General features: G+C 48.2%; 8 protein-coding genes across 8 annotated transcripts; 4 read left to right on the forward strand and 4 right to left on the reverse strand.

Moving 5' to 3' along the window:
- The first annotated feature begins 385 nt into the window (after positions 1–385).
- Positions 386–2,549, forward strand: BJY04DRAFT_183920 (uncharacterized protein). The gene has a single exon (XM_073710534.1). The coding sequence runs from the start codon at positions 574–576 to the stop codon at positions 2,335–2,337; it is 1,764 nt and encodes a 587-aa protein (XP_073573416.1). The 5' UTR covers positions 386–573; the 3' UTR covers positions 2,338–2,549.
- Positions 2,550–2,563: 14 nt separating this feature from the next.
- On the reverse strand, positions 2,564–5,545 carry BJY04DRAFT_21780 (uncharacterized protein). The gene is made up of 3 exons (XM_073716141.1): positions 4,320–5,545; positions 2,948–4,265; positions 2,564–2,885 (listed from the first exon to the last, which is right to left on the reverse strand). The coding sequence occupies exons 1-3, from the start codon at positions 5,388–5,390 to the stop codon at positions 2,620–2,622; spliced, it is 2,655 nt and encodes an 884-aa protein (XP_073573417.1). The 5' UTR covers positions 5,391–5,545; the 3' UTR covers positions 2,564–2,619.
- A 423-nt stretch (positions 5,546–5,968) lies between these two features.
- On the forward strand, positions 5,969–9,145 carry BJY04DRAFT_183925 (putative actin binding protein). The gene is made up of 4 exons (XM_073710535.1): positions 5,969–6,479; positions 6,532–6,719; positions 6,789–8,627; positions 8,729–9,145. The coding sequence occupies exons 1-4, from the start codon at positions 6,284–6,286 to the stop codon at positions 8,813–8,815; spliced, it is 2,310 nt and encodes a 769-aa protein (XP_073573418.1). The 5' UTR covers positions 5,969–6,283; the 3' UTR covers positions 8,816–9,145.
- Positions 9,146–9,309: 164 nt separating this feature from the next.
- On the forward strand, positions 9,310–12,159 carry BJY04DRAFT_183927 (dynamin-related GTPase DNM1). Its single transcript, XM_073710536.1, has 3 exons — positions 9,310–9,565; positions 9,620–11,593; positions 11,651–12,159. Exons 1-3 carry the CDS (start codon positions 9,467–9,469, stop codon positions 11,957–11,959), a joined length of 2,382 nt encoding a protein of 793 aa, XP_073573419.1. The 5' UTR covers positions 9,310–9,466; the 3' UTR covers positions 11,960–12,159.
- Positions 12,160–13,964, reverse strand: BJY04DRAFT_183930 (putative UPD-GlcNAc transporter (Mnn2-2)). Its single transcript, XM_073710537.1, has 4 exons — positions 13,518–13,964; positions 13,437–13,462; positions 13,357–13,373; positions 12,160–13,292 (listed from the first exon to the last, which is right to left on the reverse strand). Exons 1-4 carry the CDS (start codon positions 13,821–13,823, stop codon positions 12,232–12,234), a joined length of 1,410 nt encoding a protein of 469 aa, XP_073573420.1. The 5' UTR covers positions 13,824–13,964; the 3' UTR covers positions 12,160–12,231.
- A 145-nt stretch (positions 13,965–14,109) lies between these two features.
- Positions 14,110–16,471, reverse strand: BJY04DRAFT_215963 (putative cell cycle checkpoint protein Rad17; the record flags this gene model as incomplete). The annotated part of the gene is made up of 2 exons (XM_073715608.1): positions 14,110–15,879; positions 15,947–16,471. The coding sequence occupies 2 exons, from the start codon at positions 16,469–16,471 to the stop codon at positions 14,110–14,112; spliced, it is 2,295 nt and encodes a 764-aa protein (XP_073573421.1).
- A 4-nt stretch (positions 16,472–16,475) lies between these two features.
- BJY04DRAFT_21802 (ribosome-recycling factor) lies at positions 16,476–17,778 on the forward strand. Its single transcript, XM_073716214.1, has 2 exons — positions 16,476–17,047; positions 17,173–17,778. Exons 1-2 carry the CDS (start codon positions 16,616–16,618, stop codon positions 17,518–17,520), a joined length of 780 nt encoding a protein of 259 aa, XP_073573422.1. The 5' UTR covers positions 16,476–16,615; the 3' UTR covers positions 17,521–17,778.
- A 2,080-nt stretch (positions 17,779–19,858) lies between these two features.
- On the reverse strand, positions 19,859–23,645 carry BJY04DRAFT_21959 (uncharacterized protein). The gene is made up of 8 exons (XM_073716612.1): positions 23,009–23,645; positions 22,848–22,892; positions 22,266–22,790; positions 21,870–22,211; positions 21,518–21,799; positions 20,912–21,462; positions 20,409–20,857; positions 19,859–20,350 (listed from the first exon to the last, which is right to left on the reverse strand). Exons 1-8 carry the CDS (start codon positions 23,061–23,063, stop codon positions 20,032–20,034), a joined length of 2,568 nt encoding a protein of 855 aa, XP_073573423.1. The 5' UTR covers positions 23,064–23,645; the 3' UTR covers positions 19,859–20,031.
- Positions 23,646–24,536: the final 891 nt, after the last annotated feature.

Consider the following 24,536-nt stretch of genomic DNA (forward strand, 5'->3'; position numbering starts at 1 on the left):
TATAAGTTATATAAGATAGTAAACTATTTAAATAATTTTATATATCTAATAGCTTCTTACTAATAGATTTAGGGATTATATATTTAGTATACATTATTTAGTTAATATCCTAAGGTCTCTTAAGTAAAGGAAAAAAAAGAGGAGAAAAAGCAGGGGTTTTAAGAAATAAAAAAAGATTATTAGCTATATTAAATAATAATTTATATTTTTATTACTAAATAATCTTATTACCTAAGTATTAAATTAAATAATTTAATTAGTAGTTTCTTATACTTTTATATAGTTAATTAAATATTATTTTTATAATTTTTATATTATACTCTTAATAATATATATAAATTTTTTTAATACTAGTTATTTAATTTATATTATCCATTCTTTTGGAGTTGTTCTTACAGCTATGCTTCAGTTATTTTATCAGTATGGCGTTTCCTACCCACCACAGCTTAATAATGAGGTATTAGCACAGACTGGATCCCCACTGTTAACTGCATTGATGTTGACCCTCACTAACAATACCTATACCTAGGTCAGACACAGTATAGACAGTCCCAGAAGACGTGACACCGGGACATGGCTCAACCACTTGCCACTACAACGCCCAAGAAATCACGGAGGGTTTTACCCGAGCCTATAGAGATATCGTCGCGCAGCTCAAAGAAGCGTGTGGATGGTCCGACAACACACTCACATAAACACCTGGGGCAAGCAAGCACCCGAAACGCCAGACTCAATATCAATACGCTGCCATTCGAATCTGGTGAAACTGATCGCAGTTTCCAGCCTGGGAGAATAGGCCAGCTCGCCGGCCGTACGACGGAGGGGAACGATGTCAGCGACTCTTCAGCATCAATACGCGCCACTTCCTCTCCGCCTATCGTAGGGGATAACCCGCAGCGTTATCCAAGAAAATTCACGCCTCAGCTAATGGAGACCGCTAGACATTCCTTTCGTCCATGTGAGAGGCTTAACAGTCTCGAGAACCTGAAAGAGCCTCAAAGAGAGGGCTCGAGTGACGCTGACCGGGTTTTCGATCGATTTGCGGCAGGCTATCACACATTACCCGAGTCTCGATTTTCCTATTCAAGCCTCCTACGCCGCCAGGAAACCAGAAGGCATTCCTTCCGCGTACCTGACTTGCCTGCCATCCCCTCTAGTGGCAGTGAAGATTCAATCGAACTGGGTTCGGCCCAGACTGCGAAACAATCGACCATCAATCGACAAAGCAATCTATTAGAATCTCTCGCCCCTTTTCCCTCCCAGCCCTCGGAATATCAACTGAAAGAGCAAGCCCTCGCTGCGTTTCCGAATGAACAAGTCTATCAGCCAGTGGATCATTTCGCTATTGACAAGGATGAAGAAGAATCGCCATACGAAGAGGAAGCAACTATACGTGACTCGAGGCCGGGGCCGCGAAGGCTCAATCGACGCGCCTCATCTGCGGATCTTCAATCAGAACTCGAGTACTTGCGCCGGCACAAAGAGGAGGCCGGCATGAACAGACGCCATTATCTCACAACGCGAGGAGGCCGCCTTTCGCCAGTTACCCATCGAATTGCTAGGAGGAGCTGGGATAGAGCCCTAAATCGTGACCAACGCAGGGATCTGGATCGGCCGTCGACACGAAGCCAGTTCATCAGCCCACCAATGCTTGGGCGTGATCTCATATTCCCCCAGAGCGTGACGCCAGAAACGACAATTTGCGAAGGCAATCATGTGGTCGGGGGTGACGGGCCACCAATTTCGTTGCAGCTTTCTGGTCTCTGGAGCGGTAGTCCATGTTCCTCTATTCAGTCAAACGAAGGTGGCCTTTGGAACGGGACCTGCAAGATGACTAGCAATAGTACATCTTATACAGAGTCTCTAAAGCCGGGATTGGTTACACCGAGGCGTGGTTTTGAAGCTGTTCCCTACAACTCCGAGCCTGCAAATCCACCCGAACAGATTTCACGTTTTGCGAGTCAAGCCTCGCGAAAGGAATTCAGTCGTAATGATTATACTGATCAGGAATTCAGTGATAGCTTTGTCACACAAATATACGACTATTTGTCGTTAGGATACCCTAGTGTGGCGCGCTATTACGATTATGAACTAAGCAAGGTTTCCGGCATACCAGTGACCACGCTTAGGGCCGATGACTTGAACGCGGATGCTAAAGGCCATGTCGGCATGCATGCTACAACAGCCGGAGGCGCAGTGGGTGATGTATGTGCGCGATGGACAGCCCTGCGGCTGTATATTGAGGAATGGGCACGTCAACGTCCTCGAATGCTCGAGACAGACCTATACCACGAGACTTGGGGAGTGCGTGAACGCAAGGGGAGCTGGGCAGTTTGATGTAAGCAGTTCAAGCAAGATTTTTTTTTAGCTCTGCAAGGAGCTGGCCCTCGCCATGCGGCCATGCAGATGTTGCGTTGGTCAGCAAGTGATCCAAGCGTGTGAGTGATTCCCTTTTTCTCTGTAGAAATACTATGGTCCGTGACTGTGATCGTTTCAAGGTCCAGTTCTGCTGTAGCTCAGCTCCTACGCTACGAATTTGTCGTGAGTCCCGAGATCATTGAACTGTAGAGATATAACAAGACTGCATTTATCCTCCCCAGTTTGCTCATCATTAATAACCTATTGCCCTGGAGCAGTGCTGCGCTGAGCTCTTTCATGGACAATGCCGGGAAATATTTTTTGCTCCAGAAGCCCCTCTACTCCTGTATTCGTGGACATGCTAGTTCCAGTATCACAGGCTGGCTCGCTGGGGTCGGTCAACGTGCGATTCAGTTGCGCCAATTCCAGTTGACTCGATGTGTTTCGAGCAGTAATATTTGACTGGAAAGAGGAAGGCTCAGCCGTCACGGGGGATTCCATGGACAACCTCCGTGTTCCAGGCAAGTCTATGTTGCGTGGGTAAGGGTCATTGAACGTGACCGCGAGCAATCATTAAGTTAAGACTTACTTTGACTGTTCGGAGACTGCTTCTTTATAGCCGGGAGTGGTGACTTAAGGTCACTTGCAGATGTAAAACCATCTCCAGCAGCTTGGCTGGAATACCGCTCGATCCTAATGAAAGCCCCGTTAGCTTCAACATATCTTACTAGCGCTTTCCATACTACAAGCGGGGAAAGGAAACGGAAAGATGTCAGAAGAACCCACAAGGCCAATTCTCCAATCAGAGTCTCATGTCGGAAGGCTTCTCGAATATCCGGTACATTACTCTTTGCAACATTGTTACCGGCAACCCCAGCCAGAGAGCAATTTGATCCAAGCCATCTCTCCTTCAAGGGAAGTTCGAAGCCACACTGCTCAACAGAATGTTTAGCGAGTTCACACATATCCACAGCACTGAACTTGTAAATTTGTGCAGCCACTGAGTATTCTTCGATCAGCGGTTCCTTGGTGAAAGCAAACTGCAATGGATCATCTGTCGAAAGTGAGATGTTTAAACCTCTCTTGAAGAAATGAGCGCAGGGATTTTTGTCGTATGTGAGAAATAGCGCGTTGTTGCTGAGTGGTGACATTGCAATACCGATCTGGTCAAGATAGAAAAGATATTGCAGCAAAGGCACCTTGCGGAGTAGGATCCCATGACTGATACTGTGACAGCAAAGGAAACCCACTGCAAGATGGTCAGGATCCCCGGCCTCGCCGCAGTGAGGCCTTAAAACAAACGTGTTGAAGCCGCGCCGCTGTCGCCAAAAGTTAAGAGAGGCCATGTTTGCAAACATGAAATATATCCAATAGGTGTAGGGTGGATTTTGCTTAGTCGTCCACTCCCTAGGTATTGGGTACTTCCTATAGAGACGGCGCTCAGCCTTGCTTTCATCGTCGACACTGTCAAACCCAATCACTCGTTGGAGAAATATGTGCAGTTTTGGATGGCTGCTTGGGTCCTTTGTCACCTCAAACAGTGGTTGAAAAACATTCGTGATCACTTGCTCAAAGTTCTCCATCATGCCACTTGATTTGTAGACATCATATAGACGAGGTACCTGGATAAGCCAACGAACATTTGGCGAAAACAGCTTGTTGTCCACAACCCATGCCGCGAGTTTGTCCCATTCGTGAATTGATCTGCCATAGATAGAAATGCGCCATTCGACCATCTGATATTTGCTCGATTCTAAATCAGCGATGACTTCCTTTGTGATCTCTGCCAAGTATCGCCCTTTAATGTAATTGTCGGTTTTAAGAAAAATCTCTCGCAAGCGAGATTCACCGACTGGATTATACTTGAGATTGAACTTGTCAAACCGATGGAATGAATCTGTATGCGCCTACAGCCTGTCAGTGACATTCGTAAACGCGGAATTGTACCATGTGCAACATACATGCATATCAAGTGTATCAATGCTCAAGTCATAGGCGGTAAGGTTGATGCTCTCGAACACTTCCTTGAGAGTTAGATGCTTCCCGTCTCTAAAAAGAACGACTTCGTCTGGAGACTTCTTCATCTTGCTCTTGATGAAACGTAGCAAGTGTTTCTGATTCATGCATGCCGAGTGATGAACGTGAGTGTCGACTTTTCGCACATTATAAAAGTCGCGATGGGGAACTTTCTTGCTATCTGCAATCTCCTGATACTCATTCAACAGCGAGTAAAGCTGGAACTTTCCTTCAAGATACGAAAGGCGTTTGAAAGAGAAACTCTTCGCCGGCCCGTCAGTTGACACATCAATGACTGCATCTAGGTCCATGTAGAAGTCTCTCAAAGATGGAACTGTAACCACGGGTTGACCTGAACCAGCCGCATCATCATTCTCGTAGACCTGGTAAACACTACTCTGATCTAACTTGAACTTCCAGTCAGACTCTTCTGGGAGCGGCATGCATTCTTCCAGGTCGAAATCTTCACCAATATTTTCGCCCATTTTCCTTCTTCTCTGTTCCTGGCGGGTGTCATCGTTGGATTTTGTGGCCTCTTTGTCTTCACCCCAAGCTGGCCCTGGTGGAGGTGGATATATTTTCCAGTCGGCGCGGTTATTTGGGTTGTCTGAAAGAGTCTGTAGGGATAGCCCGAGGTACTTTGATCTCAGATCAAGTAAACGCCGTATCTTGCGGCAGATAACAATCAGTTCTGGTGCGAGCGTGTTGCTATCAGACACTAGGTTTATCAACCCATGGGAACCCCCCAATGCGTCGCTGCCAAAATCAACTTCGTCGGGCAACGAACGGTGTCCTTGTCGATCAGAGACTGGGAAGTGGATTGGGTTGACCCCAATGGTTTGACTATTAGTCGTAGGAATATTGGAGTGGTTTTGATAAAAAAGTTTTGCTTCTGCATGGCTCATAGACTTTTCAAATGTATAATCATAGGTAGGGGTTTTCAACTGCCTATCCCTAGGAAGGATGTCCTTCACCTCGCCGAGGGGACTGGGTTCGCCAAGCTGGTTCTCATCCATCTTGGTAGCCGCTGCTGGGCTTGCTCACGGCGCACCTTCTCTACAATATGACTGGGCGTTTTCCCACCCCACACAGTATGCGATGTCAGGACGATAGAAGGCGGGATGAGGCTATATTGGGAAAATGAGGGCACCAAATATGCTTTCCAATGCGTATATGTATTATCCGTATGTTGGGTGGAATAGCGGGTGAAAGAGGCGGTAGATGCGACAGCCTTGGGTGAGTGACTAGTGTCTCTAGGGCAAGACCACCTGACTCTTGATTAGCTCTGGAATTCGAGACTTTTTTCCTGCAAGGGCATTACACACAAGGAAGATAGCAGGTTGAAGTCCTTTCCCGGCCTGTAAAAGTGGAAGGGAAGAACAAAATGTCCTTTGTTCCCGGATATCGAAGGAGATTATTCCACGAGTGTAGAGTGGTCTCACGGTCTCACCGTTGTTCTTTTTCTCTCTTTTTGCGGCATTGGTTTCCCCGGTCTCCGGTAGGTAGGAAGTTGGTTGGTGCTCGGGTTCCGTAGGTACTAGTACTAGACCTACCTAGGTACTGGGTAGAAACCGTTTAGTGTGACGTACTCCAACAAGCAGCCAGCAACGAACCACTCTGCTAGGCACCAGCTCAGGGCAGCACCTCTTTTTATTCATACCCCATCTTATCTTCAGTAATAACCACGGGAGCTAAAAGCTCTTGAGAACCATCTGTATTGCTTTCTGACCCGTCTATTCAAGTGAAAGGTGGGAGAACCCGGTCCAGAATTACACTTGTTAAGTCTGCTCTGCACTTGCAAGTTACCAGTGGCTGATGCTGCTTCGTTATACAGACCGGACTCGATCTCTCCTGCCTAACAATTTCCCCGCGAAGTTCCCCGCGAATTAGCAACGCTTAAATCACGAACATGGCGTCCCTCAACCTGTCCGCTAATGGCCCCTCGATATCAAAGAGTTACCAATCTGTAGTCGATTCGCCCATCACTGAGCCTACCCCGACATATGCAAAGTGGGCAATATTCTCCGTCTCGACGCCCCTGGTGAGCGCTTTCCAGCAAGACGCTAGCAGCAAAGAAAGTGTCTTGAAGGTTCAGACGACTGGAGGTAGGTCTTTCATGCTAATGACCATTCGCGAACCATCTAATTAGGCTTCTAGAGGGTGAGTTAGTGGATTTAATCGATGAATTCTCAGAGGGTAAGGTCCAGTTTGCCTTCGTTAAGGTCACCGATGGCAATACTGGGCTACCAAAGAACGTTCTCATTGCCTGGTGCGGCGAGGGAGTGCCCGAGCGGACCAAGGGGTATTTTACTAGCCATCTATCAACAGTCTCGAAATTCTTGCATGTCAGTGATCCCGCGTACATGAGAGGGTATGGGAGCACGACGATCGCTTTGCTAATACTGTGATTTCAGGGTTATCATGTTCAGATAACAGCTCGCTCAGACGCGGACTTGACGGTAGAGGGCATCATTCACAAGGTGGGCGATGCCTCAGGTGCCAAGTATACCCCAGAGCCTGAACGACCTGCCGCATCGGCTCCCAAACCCCCGGTTTCCAGCAAACCCGTTTTTACTCCCCTCCGAACCGGCGGCATTAGTGCAGGTGCAGCCTCCGGCGGAGTTTCCGCCACCCCTTTGCCAGTAAGGGCGAGGTCAAATGAGGACGATGCATGGGGTCCTGATGCGCCCCCAGTAACTAGAACAAATCTTGAGAAGGTCCAGCCGGCCTACCAGCCTACGCGGGTGAATATACAAGAACTCAGATCAGGAAAGCACGCTGAGCCAACCGTGAGCTTTAAGGACACAAATCCTGTACAAACAGATGTCGTCAAAGGCGGATATCAACCCATTGGCAAGGTGGACATTGCCGCTATAAGGAGACAGGCGCGGGAGACTGGCAGCCTCAAAGATGACCGGCCGGAGCCTGTAAAAGGTGCCTATGAACCAGTGGGTAAAGTCGACATTGCTGCAATTCGTGCAAGAGCTCAGAAGGCAGATGGCCCCTCGCCGAGTACTCAGGAACGCCCTGTCACCTCTGGTGACGCCCCTACGCCAATTATAGATCCAGACTTCAACGATTCAACCCGATTGACATCTCTGCCCAAGCCCAAAGTATCTAACAGGTTTGGTGGAGCTTCAACGTTTACAGGCACAAAGCCACCCCTTCCAGTCGGTAGCGCATCGAGTGTAATACCTGCTGCTCCGGTAGGGAGCGCTAGTCGAACGTTTGCAGATCAAGGGGGTAAGACACCTGCACAACTCTGGGCGGAAAGAAAGGCTAGAGAGCGGGGAGAGGACCCTGCTGCTGCTGTGGCACCGAATAACGCTGCTACACCCGCCGGCGGAGATCAGCCCAGTGGGGAATGGAAAAGCTCATACAGTGGGAAGACCTGGGCCCCTGTGGAGACCACGCACACTGGAAAATCAGCGGCAAGCAGTCGCACCGAAATCAATGAGACCGCCGCAGCTGAACAGACTATCCCGGCAACTGCAGCGTCCCTTGGTGGGGTTAGTGCTATCCACGACCAACTTTCGCAGGGCGCGCCGGAGGAAGCCTCTACTCTTTCCAACCCAACAGATGAGAAGCCGGCGGACACTGCAAGGGTTGAACCTCCTCTTGAAGTAGAAGCTCCTCATCTTCCCACTTCTCAGCCTGAGGCTCCCCGTTCGCCGACACCAAGTCTTCCGGAACGTGAGAGTTCACCAATTCAAGTTGCGATGCCAGTTGCGAGAGGGGTGGACGTCGGTCACAATGAATCACTGCCTACAGAGAACCCACATGACGAGGTTCTGGATGCACGGGATGAGAGCGAAAGGCCTCAAGACTTGCGCTCACATTCACCTGATATCACGCAAGCTGGCAGCTCTGTACGTGGCGGAGTACGAGCTCTAGTACAGTATGACTACGAAAAGGCCGAGGATAACGAGGTAGACCTCAGAGAAGGGGAGTACGTAACAGATATCGACATGGTTGACAAGGACTGGTGGTTGGGTCTCAACGCGCGGGGAGAAAGGGGACTCTTCCCGAGTAACTATGTTGAGGTCATTGAAGATGATCAAGACCACGCCGAGCCTGATACGCAGCCTCACGCCCTTGATGCTTCTGTCCCTGAACCAGCAGCTGAAACAGCAGCTGAGCCTACTCCAGCCCCCGCTGCCCGCGGTAAACCGAGTGCAAAAGCGCTCTATGATTACGAGGCAGCCGAAGACAACGAACTCAGTTTTCCGGACGGCGCTCAGATTACAAACATTGTAAGTCCCCCATATCTCAAGACCATTTTTTACTTTCCCCTCTCGGCTTGTGCAGTTGTCCTTTGTAGTCTAATGCTGATCATTGATTTTCCCATCACAAGGAATTCCCCGATGATGATTGGTGGCTGGGCGAGTATCGTGGCAAGACCGGCCTATTTCCGGCAAATTATGTCCAACTCGACGATTAGGACGTGGACTGGACCATTACCCCTTGCCTGGGAAGGTTCTGCAGGAATTGGACGACTTTGCGTATTTATTCTACGGCCAGTCGTCGAGCATTCCACCCCTTTTGCACATTGAAAGTTTAACATCACATAACAATAAAATCACTTTGAAGCTATCTATATCAATCCATTTGTACATTTGTCCGGATACAACCATCTCCTTCTGAGCTTATTAGATGCGTGTAGGATCTAAGTATCCGCAGTTATGGCTCATCTGCCAGTGCTCGTCTTATTCCTGTGGATGTCCTGCCGAGAACAAAAGGTATGACAAGCAAGGGCTACAGTAAACGAGCTCCCTCGTCGTAGCAGGTGAGTATGATATAAAGGCTATATATATATATAGTAGTTAGATATACGCTATATATGCTTATCTAATTGAAAGTCACATGACGGTGACGGAGTGGCTGGACGAACAACTGGTATGATATTATTTGTCCCAACTTTTTTATCAACATCGAGTCGAAAAAGGTCCTGACCGCCTGTACTTTAATCTCTCAGCGGTGAAGCAGTGCGGCTTTCTACCAATACCTGTCTCCAAGATTGATCTTGCATTCGCCTGTCCGGCGCCGAAGTTAAGCACCGGAGTCTGTATTTTGATCGACCGGATTGTGTACGATGGCGGCCCTTGGAGAAGACCTCCTGGTGACCGTCAACAAGCTGCAGGATTTGGTCTTCAATACTATTGGGAATGACTCACTTGATCTCCCTCAGATTGTATGCGCACTTCACTATCGACTGCAGTGTTTTTAACTAATATCACTCCAACAGGTCGTGGTTGGCTCTCAATCCTCCGGAAAATCATCAGTGTTGGAGAACATAGTTGGAAGAGATTTTCTTCCAAGAGGTAGTGGAATTGTGACTCGCAGGCCGCTAATTCTGCAGCTCATAAACATACCCAGTGAGCGACACGACAAACCCGAAAGCGATGAGGTCCATGTTCCGCACACGGCTGCTAGTGTAGCAGGTCAGAACGAATGGGCAGAATTCCATCATCTTCCTGGCAGGAAATTTGATGATTTTGCACAGGTAAAGCAGGAGATTGAGGCGGAGACCGCAAGAATAGCTGGAAGTAACAAGGGAATTAATCGCCAGCCGATCAATCTCAAGATCTTCTCGCCCCATGTACTCAACCTCACCATGGTTGATTTGCCTGGCTTGACCAAAGTTCCTATTGGAGACCAACCGTCGGATATTGAGAAACAGACACGGGCTTTGATCCTAGAATATATCGCCAAGCCGAACAGTATCGTTCTAGCCGTGTCACCAGCGAATGTTGATCTGGTGAACTCGGAATCATTGAAGCTCGCTCGCCAAGTAGATCCCATGGGACGAAGGACGATCGGCGTTTTAACAAAATTGGATCTCATGGATCACGGAACAAACGCCATGGATATTCTTTCTGGCCGCGTGTATCCCTTAAAGCTCGGCTTTATTGGAGTTGTCAACAGGTCTCAGCAAGATATCCAGTCTGGCAAGTCCCTCTCAGAGGCGCTACAGGCCGAACTTGACTTTTTCCGGCATCATCCTGCCTACCGAAACATGGCAAACCGCTGTGGTACCCAGTTCCTGGCGAAGACTCTGAATTCGACGTTGATGGCTCATATAAGGGATCGTCTCCCCGATATCAAGGCGAGACTCAATACACTCATGGGCCAAACACAGCAAGAACTTGCGAGCTATGGTAACAAGCAATTTAGTGGCAAAGAACATCGGGGCTCTTTGATATTACAGCTTATGACGCGCTTTGCTTCGTCCTTCATCTCTTCGATCGACGGAACCTCCTCTGAAATATCCACCAAAGAGTTATGTGGTGGCGCCAGAATCTATTATATATTCAACTCTGTATTCGGGAATTCGCTGGAGACAGTTGATCCGACGCACAATCTTTCGGTTTCAGATATTAGGACCGCTATTCGCAATTCCACCGGACCGCGCCCGAGTCTGTTTGTTCCCGAGCTTGCTTTCGATCTTCTGGTGAAACCTCAAATAAAACTACTAGAGCCCCCTAGTCAGAGGTGCGTTGAACTTGTTTACGAGGAACTCATCAAGATTTGTCATACCTGCGGGTCGCAGGAGCTCTTGCGTTTTCCACGTCTTCAAGCCAAGCTTATTGAAGTGGTCTCCGACCTACTTCGTGAAAGACTAGGCCCCTGCTCCTCATATGTTGAATCCTTGATATCAATACAAAGAGCCTACATCAATACAAACCATCCAAACTTCCTCGGTGCGGCGGCAGCTATGTCATCAATCATACAGAGCAAGCAGGATCAGGAAAGGAAACTTGCGCTGGCAGACGACCGGCGCAAGCGGGAGAAGAGACGATTGAGGGAGCTTGGTGGCTCTAACGGGAGTACACCGGCTAACCATGAAGATGAGGAGGATCAATCAGATGTCAAACATCTGCCCATTAGAGCCCAATCGACCAAAGGGCCAAGAAGCATGTCTCCTCATGTCGGTAGGGCATCAGAGAGCGGAATCGCGGCAACTCTGAATGGCGCACACTCGACCCCTCAAAATGCTTTCGGGGGTGCGAACACCACCCGCGACTCCTTCCTAAATTACTTCTTCGGTAAAGATGGTGTTCAGCCTTCAACTTCAACTATATTGGGCCAGAGCCAGAATCGACAAACAGGTCACGAAGTTAACATCAGCGCCCCTGTGCGGCGCTCGGAGATGGTTTCTCCGGTGTTGAACCCTGAAGATTTTACGGTGCCTCCAGAATACAAAGAAGCAAATTCGCTTGTAAGTTTCTATCCTGAATTACTATAGAAAGTCGGACTAATGCGTTTCAAAATCAAGCATGATTCCGAACCAGCTATATCTGATCGGGAGCTTATGGAGACAGAGCTCATTCGCCGGCTGATTTCTTCGTATTTTGCAATTGTGCGAGAGACAATAGCTGACCAGGTTCCAAAAGCCATCATGCACCTTCTTGTCAACCATAGCAAGGACGTTGTACAGAACCGGCTTGTGAGTGAGCTATACAAGGAGGAATACTTCGCAGAGCTTTTATATGAGGACGATGGTATCAAAGCTGAGAGAGAGAAGTGTGAGAGGTTGTTAGAAACATACAAGGCCGCAGCAAAAATCGTCGGCGAAGTCCTGTAAGCTTCCCTGTGCGCATGTTTGTCTTTCCTGGATGCGATCCACTGCATTCATTTATGTCGAGCACAGGTACTTTATTATGTATTCTAGTTATATTACCAGTGACACGTGATCTTCATGCATTGAAACATGAGGAAATATACTATTTTATGTATATATATTCACTTAAATAGCGATCTCAGATCTATCTATTCACATCTACTGAGCAGCCGAACACAAGCTAAGAGGAAGATGGAATGGGCACGCAATCAATCATCTAGATATAGTTATGGCCATCAATCCCTTTTCGGAGCTGCATTTCTCAGGCGTGCGCCTTCACAGCCATATATAGCACCACCCACGAATACTAGTATGGCACCCACGAGCACACCGTGTGATAGTGTGTTCCCAAAAAGATGAATTGACAGCAGGAGTGAAACGAGCTTGCGAATGTTGAGCACAATCGTGACTGTCAATGACGATGACTTCGCAGAGAGGAGATGAACTCCTCGGATACACCAATATTGGGTCAGCGCGTTGAGCATGAGATAGAAGACCTGAACTGGGACACCAGTTAAAAGGCCCTGGAAGGTTTCGTAGTCCTGACAAATTACCAGCTGTTCAATGATTGCTTTAAAGGAAGAGCTCGTGGATGTCGCACATGTATCCCCACGCAGAGTCATATCGCTAGAATTAAACGCTGATTCCATCTCCCTGGGTCGTCCTATGATGTTTGAAATATGCGACAGCAGCGACGGTGATGACCTCAGCTCATGCCATTGAGTGAGCAGTTGCGGAGAGGTTGGAAGGAAGAGCGGCAAAGAAAGCGTATGAGAGTAGAATAAGGCCTCTTTCCAATGACTCCTCCCATATGTCTCATACAACCGATCTGCATAGGTTCCCTGGAATGCCGAGAGGAGCATAGCTAAAGCAAGGATAGCGAATCCAATCAGAGTGTTGGACATGCTGGAATTATTGCTGACACCGATTTGGATAGACTGTCCCTTCGCCTGGGCATCTGCCAATGCCGAGGTCACGACACCGAAGGTAAGCAGCGCCACTGCTGAAATTTGCCCTCGGGAATATCGTTTTCCAGCGTGAAAATGACCGACAACCATGGATGCGACTGGGCCCCCAGACCTCAGGATGATGTGCAGGGGTACTGATATCCGATAAGCGAATGCCCAGTTGTTCAGAAGATTGACCGAGATGAAGAACGCCGTATAGACAAACCATGATCGCAATGGGATGGATCGTGGTCTGATGTACAACGACCGAAAGCCTGCCGATAGCGAGACAAAACTCGGTGCCACCAAAAGTGCAGTTAGAAGGAACTGAGCAAATGTTATCAATGGGCCTTGTGATAACGCATCAAGTCAGAAAGGGCATCCAAAATGGGACAGGGGGCGGCTTTTCTGTACCTGAGCTGGGTTGATCCCTACAGAACGAATGAGTATACAATGCTTCTAATCTGGCCCGGAAAATCTGGTACTAAACTCACTTAATTATTGCCTCTAGTGCAAAAACCTTGATCTCAGTATCAGTGATGGGGTTCGTCAAAAAGTGACATGTCTCCACCCACATTCGCGCAGCAACCTCCAAATATCAAGGACACCATCAGTAAAATGCTGGTCGAGTGAGCGAGAGTCGTCTGAGCTGCTGTGGCTGCAATGTTAGACATGCTAGAAACAGGAAGATCCGCGGATGTCTTTTGTTTGTCCATTGCTGCTGTTGGTGTAGGGCTTTCGGCGCTCGGAGAAGAATATAGCTCGGGGTCATTTGCTCTGGATTTCAGCTGACAGCTGTTGCTTGTTATATGATCGTCATTGTGACCGGAAATAACATGTCGTGTGGAAGACATGCTCAATTGGCAAGCAGATGTTGACATAGACTGAATTATATCTTTGTCAGTCAGCTCGATTGGTTGAATATCGCTTAGTCAAGCATCCGCCAAGCCAGCTATGCTCTATTTACTTGGTCGAGATAAGCATCGGGTAGTTACTACTTATACTACATACTACTGGACTCCAGATTATCAATATTACCTAGATAGTAGGCGCTGATATGAATCTATCGACCTACGTACTTGGAGAAACGACTTGGCTCTTATTCCCCCCAGAGAGGCCGATGCAACTTTGCATTGATGATGACGTCTACAGAAATACTATACGGGATCACTCATCGTCAACAATTTCGTCTTCGCTGAGAACAAGCTGTTCATCGTCTGCCTGGGGCAGCAGGAGACTATTCAAGGTATTATTGTTTCCACGCTTGAAGTTGAACTTGGGGTCTTTAGAATGTGGTTGCTCGGAGGATTCTTCGCCTTGTTGGAAACTGTGATTCAGGTTCTGACCTCCGAAGCCGGTAACTCTCTGGATGTTAAACGACTGCATTTCGTTGCTGATTCTTGCCATATAAGGTAATTGATGAAGTATCAGGTCGCTGCGCGATATGATTGCCGTTGTTGCAGCCGAGCCGTTTTCGTAATCTTCCAGAGCACGAGTTGAAGTGCATTCAACACTGCACTTTATATTCGACGGTGGGACTGCAGTGGGGCGCATGCTCGCATTGAGTAATGCATCTGAGCACATATCTATGAGTCTCCAATTTTCTTCCATGTCACGCAGAAGACGTGTTGTAGGAGGGAAGGATAGTTTGTGGAGGTCGCTCGTACGGCTTGTGATACCAGGATACAAAGATTGCCTTGTCACGGGACAAGGCAAAGCAAAGAGCAGACCCCGAACTGCGACCTGAAAGCTGATTTCCTCTTGTCTGAGCAGATCAACACCGGCCCCAGACCTGATAAAGCCGATTCCCAGACCGGCTTGATATCGAGTATCACCCTTTCGGTCGGTACACATCAGATCGCTGTCCGATAGAGCTCCTATACAACCATCCAAGTATTCGGTGAACGCTGGGCCGTTGCAGGATGGAACGTAGTTTTCGTGGAGGGCCTTGATAAATAAGTGAATGTCCGTCTCAATTTCACCAAGCAGTTCATTAATGTGCACCTGAGAGACTCTAGGCCGGTTAAAGTGACGTAGATGTTCTGGAGGGGACGGTAATTTCGACTCTCCTTTACAAGTGTTGTCGTCGCGTTTATTGTAGACAATCTTCCCAATAGCGTGGAACAGGCCCAGATTAGCTTCCCTCTGTGTTATGACCGCAGGAGTCTTGACGTTAACGGCTGAGAGATTCCTCCGAGTTCGAGTCGAGCGACTGATTTTGACTAATTGATTGGTCCTGGAGTGTTGATGGTCACTGCCTAGACAAATGAATTCTAACGAGGTGATTGCATTTCGAATGTCTCCTACTTTAGAGATATCCTCTAAAATAGACTGCGTTAGTCCTTGGCCACCCGCTGGGTGTCGAGCGCTCTTTTGAAGAACCAAATCTAGGGCTTTGAACATGAACGTAGGCGCAATGCTATTGAACTCGATGTGTGTAACCGTAGGGTGGCTGCAGAGCTGGCGACCAAGCAATCGGTGGACTGTCAGATTGTCGGATGTAGACTCTGAGTTTGATAGAGTTTCGGACAGGATGATAACAATGGGTGGTATGATGGCTTGCGTGTCATGATCAGTTCCGGAATGTGAGACGTTGCCGGAGATGTATCGAAGGAGGGATAACCGGAAAGCAGCCAGAGCAGAGAAGTTTCGCCCTGAAATCGTGGGAAACTCTTCAATCAGTATGATGCGTCGCTGAGGATTTTCGTCTAATGAGCTCTGAAAGACATCGGTACTGTCTAGGTCGAGGCGGCCATAATTGCAACCGCGACCCAAAAACTCATCAAATTGAGCACCAAGAGAGATATAATCCCTGGTGGCATACTTGAATGTCGAAGGAGTCTTCCACTCCAAGATATTGAATTTGAGCTTGTCCGCTAGTAGTGATACCGTAGTCGTCTTCCCACTCCCGGCCGGGCCCTTAAGAACGAGTAGCTTCTAGTTCGGTCAGCTGTAACAATCTAAAAACAATTTTTCGTAGGGGTAAATTTTATTCCTGACATACTCTTCTAGCTTTTCCTGTGAGCGCATTGTCCAACCATTGTTCTACATCGCGTACTTTCCTCTTGTGGACAGCTAGCTCGTCTAAAGTGAGAGGAGCATATCTTTGTGCCCAAGGTAGGTCCTCTTGTGCTAACGTCGAGTATTCTGGGAATTCATTCTTCGAAGAAGTTCGGGACGGCAGGAGGAAACGTTTTGTGTTGCTCGTCGATTTGTGTTGACCCTTTGCAGTTCTCGCAGAAGCGGGCTCGGGACTTCCGCGCGAGGGACGCACGCTTTTCGTACCATCAAGTTGCGAAAGATTCTCGTCTGTAAAGTGTTGAGTAAACAACTCATCATATGAGTCGTAGTCATCCTCAATTAGATCTTCGTCTTCCATATTTTCAGGTCTCGGGCACGCGCTACCTGACATCGCCACTTTGGCAGGCCATTGCTGATTCGGGTCATTAAAGTTGACTGTACTCGAAAACGATTCAGGTGGCAATGCAGCATCAGATTGTTGTGGCTTATGGTGGTCGGTGTTGCTCATGGAAAGTGTAGGTAACTGGTCACTCTAGAGTGCAGAAGCTCGGATCGGAGAAGTAACCTAAGACGTCTGCAGCCGCCGCAGGGCCGACACTTTCCACAGCATTTTACGAAACTTTGAACCGGAAACCCCCTTGCGGTCGAAAAGATGCAACGATTTGCATTTCAGCGACTTGTCCCATTAGCCTTTCGCCCATTGAATCGCCGCGCTATCTATGAAATACAGCTCTCACGTCATACCGTTCGGCGAACCTTCTCCAACTCCCCGTTTTTGAGTAAAGGCAAGAAGCGCGACAATGCGAAACAAGCTGTTTCTGAGTTGAGTTCCGCCGAGACAAATATTACAACTGAGGATTCATTGGACCTTAAGCCGCTCGAGGATGGAATTGCGGCCGCTCTTTCTCGATTGAAAGATGATCTTGCAAAGCTCCGTATTGGAGGCAGGCAGAGCACCGAATCGATCGAGAGCCTCCGCGTACATCTGAGCAAGGGTTCAAAAGGGACAGTGAAGCTTGGGGAATTAGCCCAGGTTGTCCCAAAGGGTGGACGAATGGTGACTGTTCTAGTCTCCGAAGAAAGCGTATGTCTAGAAATTTGCCGTCCTTCCATTCTCTTGTCTTTTCCTCCGGTTGCTTGACAATGGCTGCTGTGGCAAAACGTTCTCTTCTTCTGCTCTTTTTCTAATTCGAAGGTGGCCCTACGCAGTATATAAAACCAATAACCTCAGCCGTCCTTTCATCCAACCTGTCCCTGACGCCGCAACCAGACCCTCTTAATACCCTTCAAATAAATATTCCAATCCCACCACCTACAAAGGAGTCCAGGGACAAGACTGTGGTTGCTGCAAAAGCAGCGATGGATAGAGCCGCCGGGAACGTTCGCGATTCGCGAGGCGTCATGCACAAACGTCTCCAGGAGGCTGTGAAGAAGAGGATTGCTAGGCCAGACGATGCACGGAAATCACAAGACAAAATGGAGAAGTTGTCGGAGAAGGGTCAGAAAGAAGTGAAGGAACTATTCGACGCTGCGAAGAAAGCTTTGGAACGGGCATAAGCTCGAACACGTAACTTCAGTGCGCCATCTTTGTACCAACACTTCACAGGGAAAAAGCTTCGTAATTGGTTGTATGCAAGGGTGTAAATCTCACCCATGGTTGAATTGTGTACATCTGGCGTTACATAGAGAGATTCGGCTAGGAAATTGTCTGAAAGTCAAGTGGATGAAAATCAATAATATACAAAACCTCCTGATCTAGAACAGTCAAGCACGTTTGACAGGACGGTTTGTGGGAAGAAGCGACTCTAGCTTAGCCATAAATTGCGAGCTTTTCCCAGCGACGTGGTAAGTCTCGTTGTTCCGTAAGTTCCGCAATATATCCGCAACAATGGGGGAGCTGTTGGTTTTTGGCGTCTCTACCGCGGGGTACTTCCCCTGCGCGAGGGACTCGATCAAGAATCTGTGGTTTTCCTCTTTCGCGCCTTCAAAATTGACAGGCTGAGGGTCCACCAATTCACCCTTTTTTGACGACAACTTCTCCGCAGCTTCTTGGGAATACTTTTTCGCAACCTCTAAAGCTTCAATCTTCTCTTCTTCACTCCTGAAACGAACATATTTGCCTTCGAAGAGCCTTTTACCAAGCTCGTACGGTGGAACATAATCATTGGCGTAGCGATCACTAAGTGACGAGAGTTTCTCGGTAACTCCGGCAGTGGTTGCTGTGACACCTGCTGGTACTGATGGCCATGTTTCACTGAGATTCTCCAGGCTCGGGAGCTGGGGTTGAAACCGGGTGAGCTTTGGTTGCGACTTCTCGGCGAGCTCCCGATAGAATTGCTCAAGCTCGGGTTCCAGTTTACCAAGCCCACTGTCCGAATTGTCCTGTCGACGGCGAGGTTTAAAGTTTCGACCTCTCGATCCTGATTTCGAGAATTGGGGCTTGCGCGCTCCGCCTCGGCTTCCGCCTCGGTCTCCTGGGCGGTTTGGGCCTCTAAGAATGTTCGCCGGCTGACCGCCAGTTCTCGAGGCTGCGAGAGACCTCGCATCAACGAACCGACGTGGCCGGGGCTTATCCGAGTTGGAGCTTTTGAATTTCAAAAGTGCGGGTGGAATCTGTAGTCTTTTGGGCTTTTCGGGAGACGATTTCGAAGAGTTGGATTGGCCTGTCCGGGCAATGAGATTAGCTTATATTGAATACTGTAATCATAAAGTCAATGCGGCTTAGTGAGTGCAAGATCTGGAGAGAGCTGGGGTCTAAAAACGAGAAGCAACAAAAGAGTATGGAAAGATTGCAAGCTACTAGAACTTACGGGATGTTGTATTTTCCGCTAACGCCGTGGACATTGATAATTTCCGGGCTGGCAAGCGAGATGGTTCTAGCAGTCCAATACGCCGAGGGCGTAATATCATAACGCGTGATTGAAGCATTTTGGGTGTTGCTCCTTGTGAAGGTTGAGGTAAATCAACCATTCCTGAAGTTTCCTGCTCCAGGGTTTCCTGACTCTAAAGTCACGTGATGCGAATCATCTACTAGTCCCTGTACTTCAGCCGTTCTCAGATCTAGTCGGATCTTCACACTACGATATCAGTGACACCCTCTCGCGAAAACCCTTTTTCGAACCTATCTCACACAATGATTAGGAGAAAACCAACTGCAATCGCCATCACACCCGATGACCTTACGATGTTTGAAGAGGAGCGTCTGCGCAAACTAGAACGGGAAAATGACGGACGCGAGCCATATCAGAAATCCACTCGCGTGAATCTGGATCCAAGTGACGAGTTAAAGCCTCTACCAGGTGATAAGGCTAGGATAGTGAGGTCTCGTGAAGAGCGAATAGGCATTGGCCAGAGAAATTAAAGTCTTGGTCAGCTGGCTGCTGGCGGAGGTCTTTGAGGTTGAATAGAATGATATGCTGTGAGGTGTGGCTATAAATCTGGATATATATGATTTGATTCACAAGAGCTAACAAAAACACCAACCCAGATATTGCTCGTAAGAGGAGCGGTTCATGTGTATTGATGAGAAACATGAGAGCTGTTGCGAATCTTCTGGTATTGGTCTTCGAAATCTACTTTCACGCATCCATGCTCGAGGCATACCCTAGGCTTGCGAGGGTTTGGTCTTTATTTCACCTCTTTACTAAGCTCAGTATGACCAGATCCTTAATGGGAGAGGTAGATATAGATACCTTAGCTACTGGACAAACAGCCTGGGTCTAAGTAAAGCAAACATATACCGGACGATCACAGCACTACCTATCATCTCATTTGATGCATGCATGGCCATGAGGCACTAACATCGAAGGCCCTTATATTATGAGCTGAATGCTTGGTAATTGCTGCAAGATCTAGGATTGGAAGTAAACAAACGTCATCTGGCCGCTTGAGATTCGTCGAGCTAAGAGGAGAACAGATTTCAGAAAATTATGGGTATCATGCCGTGTTCCATCTATCTTATATCCACTGTAGCATAGTACAATTAAGTATTAACCTCTACAGACGCTCCGGTAAATTCACGGGATAAGCAGTGTGAGAGAAATAATGAAGGCTGGGGGCTTGTTACTATTAGCGTTGGCGTTTGTGGTGGTTATTCTCCATTCCTAGATCGACGGAGTAATTCCAGCGCCTTTTTAGGCCGTGCGGATCATACACACTTGCCACGCTCTGTTGCCAATCGCGAGCGGTGAATACCACCTGCTGCCCGCTAATCTGCGGCTGTGGCACTGTAGAGGGCTGTGTGACTGCTATTTTGGCTGGCTGCTGATATTGCAGACCATACTGGTCCACTAGAGAAGGCTGCAACCCTTGGGACGTGCCAGGCATTGTCAACGGGGGTGAATTTGGATTGACGGCAGGGCTGAAGGAGAATGCCATGTCCCATTGACTAAAAGAGAAATTAGCGCCTGATATAAGCAAACCAAAGACTGGTCTTTGCTCCTTACTTTATGATGCGAGTAGGATCCCAGCTGTGTTCGTCAACTAATGGGGTTTCTGCATGAACAGCATGAGCTGGTATTACACCCGGAGGTTGTAATTGGGGTGTGCCAGCTTTAGAGTTCTCAGCACTGGCGGATATTGGCGGCGTCATGGGATAAGGATGGAAGCCTGCTCTTTCCTGCAAATTCGAAACCTGGCTGGGCTGTGGGTGATATTGAGTTTCAAGCGTAGGGCTGGGCTGATAAGGCTCCGAAGGGCTTCCGTAAGGAAATGTAGGTTTGAGTTCAAAAGGCCGGCTGATATTTGCAGAAAATGCGAGACGCAAAGAATCGATTTGTGCTTGTATCTCTGGCATTGGCCAAGCCGAGGAGCATCGCTCAAGGATTCGCATGTGGCGTGTGAAGTACTCCCGAGCGTCTGTGTGAAAGTCAGGGTCGGGAGACGTGATCGCAACCTGGGTCAGGGGGTTAGCATGTGTAGAGCGGGCGACCGTCCCAGTGTTACCTACCAGATGTAACATTGTACACGTCAGTACAGAGTATATTGTGAAATTAATGCCCCTTTGCATATAAAGAAGACCGGACAGCCCAAAGCGAGCTAGTACCGCCTCCTGGAGCTTGCATAGACACTTAGCAGATGAGTAGCATAGTGCCATATGCATCTTCCAGCTGCCATTGGCTGGAAATTTGGACGCAAGTAACTGGGGTCTGTGGCACAGGACTATGCCTAAATGGCAGTATGTATGCATGTTACCAACGAAGTGAGAAGGTATCCACGGGGGAGAACCATCGGGAGGGTAATTAACCTGCAATTCGGGGGGTAAGCTCTGCAGCCACTCAGAGAATACGTGGTTATTTTCGACAAATTTTGAATTTGAGCCCCAGTCCTTTTGCCGCTTGATTTTGTGGTATATGTCGGTGAGCATCCGTATGTGATGAGCGTTTCGGACGAAATATGCATACTGTCTAGATCGATCGAGCTCAAACTGGTCCAGGTTCTCAATATCCAATTCGGGCTGCTTATTGACCGTGGCTGGATCAACATTATAATCCGAGCGGCCTGGTGATGTTAGCACTCGAATTGACAGGAAAACAATATATTTAAACAAATATACCTTGCGGTGCTCCTATCATAACCTCGACAATGAGAAGAGCCTGCCACACCCTGGTCTGTACCAGACACTCGACCGAGTTCAGATTACAGGTCTTCTCCTCAAGATGGGCGTTGTAGTGTTCGTGGATGTCCAAATCTTTGGCCATAGAAATGATTGTTTTGACTGTCTGCCAAGATCTATAATAATAGCCCTTCTTGGGTAATGATTCCCTAGCTTTGAGAAGGAGGAGTAGCGCCTGAATTGTGCTCAGGCGCGGAACATCCATAAAGCTCGATTCATGTCCTAGAAGATGAAGCGATCAGAATAAGTATGAGGCAAATATATAGACAATGCAATATTGGGTGGGCCTCACTAGTTGCTAGCGCCAGCCACTGTGCTCCTTGAGCCGGATCATCGGACAACCTCCCTGTACAAGCAAATAAAGCCTCAAGTAGAAGTGGCGAAATCGACTTTCGGTCATGCTGCCACTGGTAATACAGCTGTGCTCGGTGAATGACAGGGACATAAGGGTGTATCTCATCAAAATAGATTCTGAAGTAATTCATGACTTCGTCGTCTGATGGCATGAGTTCCGGAGGGATACGGATTTTGGAGCCAGCTCCAGTACGAAGAGGGGGCAGATCCTCCTCTACATCATCCTGAGTAGGAATATCCGCCTCCGACGTGTCTGCTCTCTGTTGTCGAATGTATGGTGCTACCGAAGAATCAGTTTCTAAGGTTCCATAGCATTTTAAAACTTCAAACCTACCGATACCAGTCTCGTCTATCCGGAGTTCACCAAGAACCTCACTGAGATTCTCGGCAGTCGAATGGTCGTGTTCACTAAATGTACCAAGACCCTCGGCTGCCGCAAGGTGTTGCGGTTGAGCGACGGCAAACACTTGCTGGCCTTGATAAGTATCATGCTGAACGGTATCATGAGGGGATCTTGTCTCGTAGAGGCTTGGTTGAGATGAGACGCTCGGGGCTGTATAATGAGAGAACGAGCTCATTCCATCGTTATACTGATGGATAGCTGTTTGCTCATTAGGAGAAACACCTTCGCGATAAACTTGAGGAACAGCAAACGTCGAAAGTGAATGTGAAGGCTCTGGCGCATTAAGTGCGGCAGAATAAGAATCAAGGCCGTTTCCTGAGAAATCGCCATCCTGCCCGATGGTGGGAGGTACACACACTAACTTTAATCGTGTGCATGCTGAGCAAGGCCAAGTGTTGGTTGTAGCGGCATCGCACTTGATTTTTCGTTTTCGGCAACCATTGCATGCGCGCATAACTAGTCAATATACATATTAGTACTTAAATGTCACTAGAGGAAAAGGAGTCCTTCTACCTTTCAGTCGCTTGTGCCTATTATGTTCATCAACAAAAACATAGTCTGATCGAAAATACCTATTAGCAACAACTCGTGTTTGAACTGGGCTAAGTTTCCCTTTTACAGGGCAACCCCTGGTGGTTCATCAAAATGAGGATCTTAGATTTCAGTTGGCTTACTTTTCTGACCTTCACGGGGAGGACCCGCTGGGGGCACAAACGAATATCCTTGCATTATGGATATTCAAATAATTTAGACCAAAAAGCGGTGGGTATATTTCGCAAAGCTCTCGGCCGCCCCAGCGAGGATATCTTGACGAGAATCAACAGAGTTGAGCGTAGGGCCGGCCTCGCACTGTAAAGATAAAACAGACGAATGCGCGATGCAGCGGAGATTGTTCGGCGGAAGCTTCCAACTCGAGGGAAAATGGGTCGTAGGTTATCAGACTCTAGTCCTCGAGTTCCTTTACTTACACTAGTTGATGTTCGATCAAATATATAAGCAACCGCTCTTTATGGTGCGCTGAATCAAATGGTGCAGTGTAACAATCCCGGGCGAGTCGTGATGTGCGCGTGATACACAATTTGAGACTATAACACCTTGACCAGGACAGCCTTGCGATATCACACGGAATAGGATATGACAGCGCAAACTAGACCGGAGAAGTAGACGGTGAACTCAAGGAATGCAAATTCAATGGCCCGATTGTCCCTGTCGGCTATTCGAACGGAATTGACGCAAGTAGTTCTTACCGACCTGGAAAGGGGGTTGTCGTCGGTTTTCCGGGATGAGTGGCGAGGGAATCACGATATATGAAGGAGGAGTATGATAAACTGCCCAAGACCGATGCAGCGCAATGTCAGCAACAGATATAGGAGGGAGCTATGCGAGTGTGCACGGGGGAGGGGGCTAATAGCATCCAACAAGCTAAGAGGTAAATCAATGAGAGCATGTTTTGCAATACTGCTTTCACAAGCGTCTTTCGTTTATGAGCACCAGCCAATTGATCAATTTGCTAGAGCAGCAAGGGAGAGCGCAGAGAGCAACCGAGGATACTCACAGCCAAAGGAGTAACGAGATTATTCGGGGCGCATCGTGGGCTAGCAGCACTGGTGGTAGTTAGAACTGACTGCGAGATGGCTCGTCGGAGAAGGCGATCCAGTAGGTGACATTAATATCCAATTGATCACCATTTGAAAGGCGCGCCGGTAGTAATGCAGGTGTCAACAGCGCACGGTGATAAGGTCGGCTAGCGCTCCAAGAGGAAGATTTGAGACCCGACGACAGAAGGCCTGCGAATAGGCATAAAGCGAATAGGCATAAACAGAGCGGAAGGACCGTGCACAGAAGCGACGAGATATCAGGTAGAGGTGTCAGAGGAGGTAAGAAGTAGAGCCACGGTGCGGCTAGGTCATAGCTATGATGCTTCAAGTATCGCGCGAAACGCAAGTTGTCAGACAATCGAGTCAGATTTCCGAACGGAGTATAGGGGAGATGGCGACGAGAAACAGCAAGAACAGCGGCGGTTGGAGCAAGCAGGGTGATAAGATCAAAGCCAGCCCGGCTGATGGATCGTGTCGGAGGAGAGTAGAGTGGTGGAAGAATCGTGAACTAACTACTCGACAGAGGAGGAGAGACGGAGGGTGATCGCCCTCGGGTGTTGAGGGGGCGCTCGATGTGCGGCACCCACTTGCATCAGATCATACC

The sequence above is a fragment of the Aspergillus karnatakaensis genome (assembly GCF_047715665.1).
Source record: "Aspergillus karnatakaensis strain CBS 102800 unplaced genomic scaffold BJY04scaffold_13, whole genome shotgun sequence".
Taxonomy (NCBI): domain Eukaryota; kingdom Fungi; phylum Ascomycota; class Eurotiomycetes; order Eurotiales; family Aspergillaceae; genus Aspergillus; species Aspergillus karnatakaensis.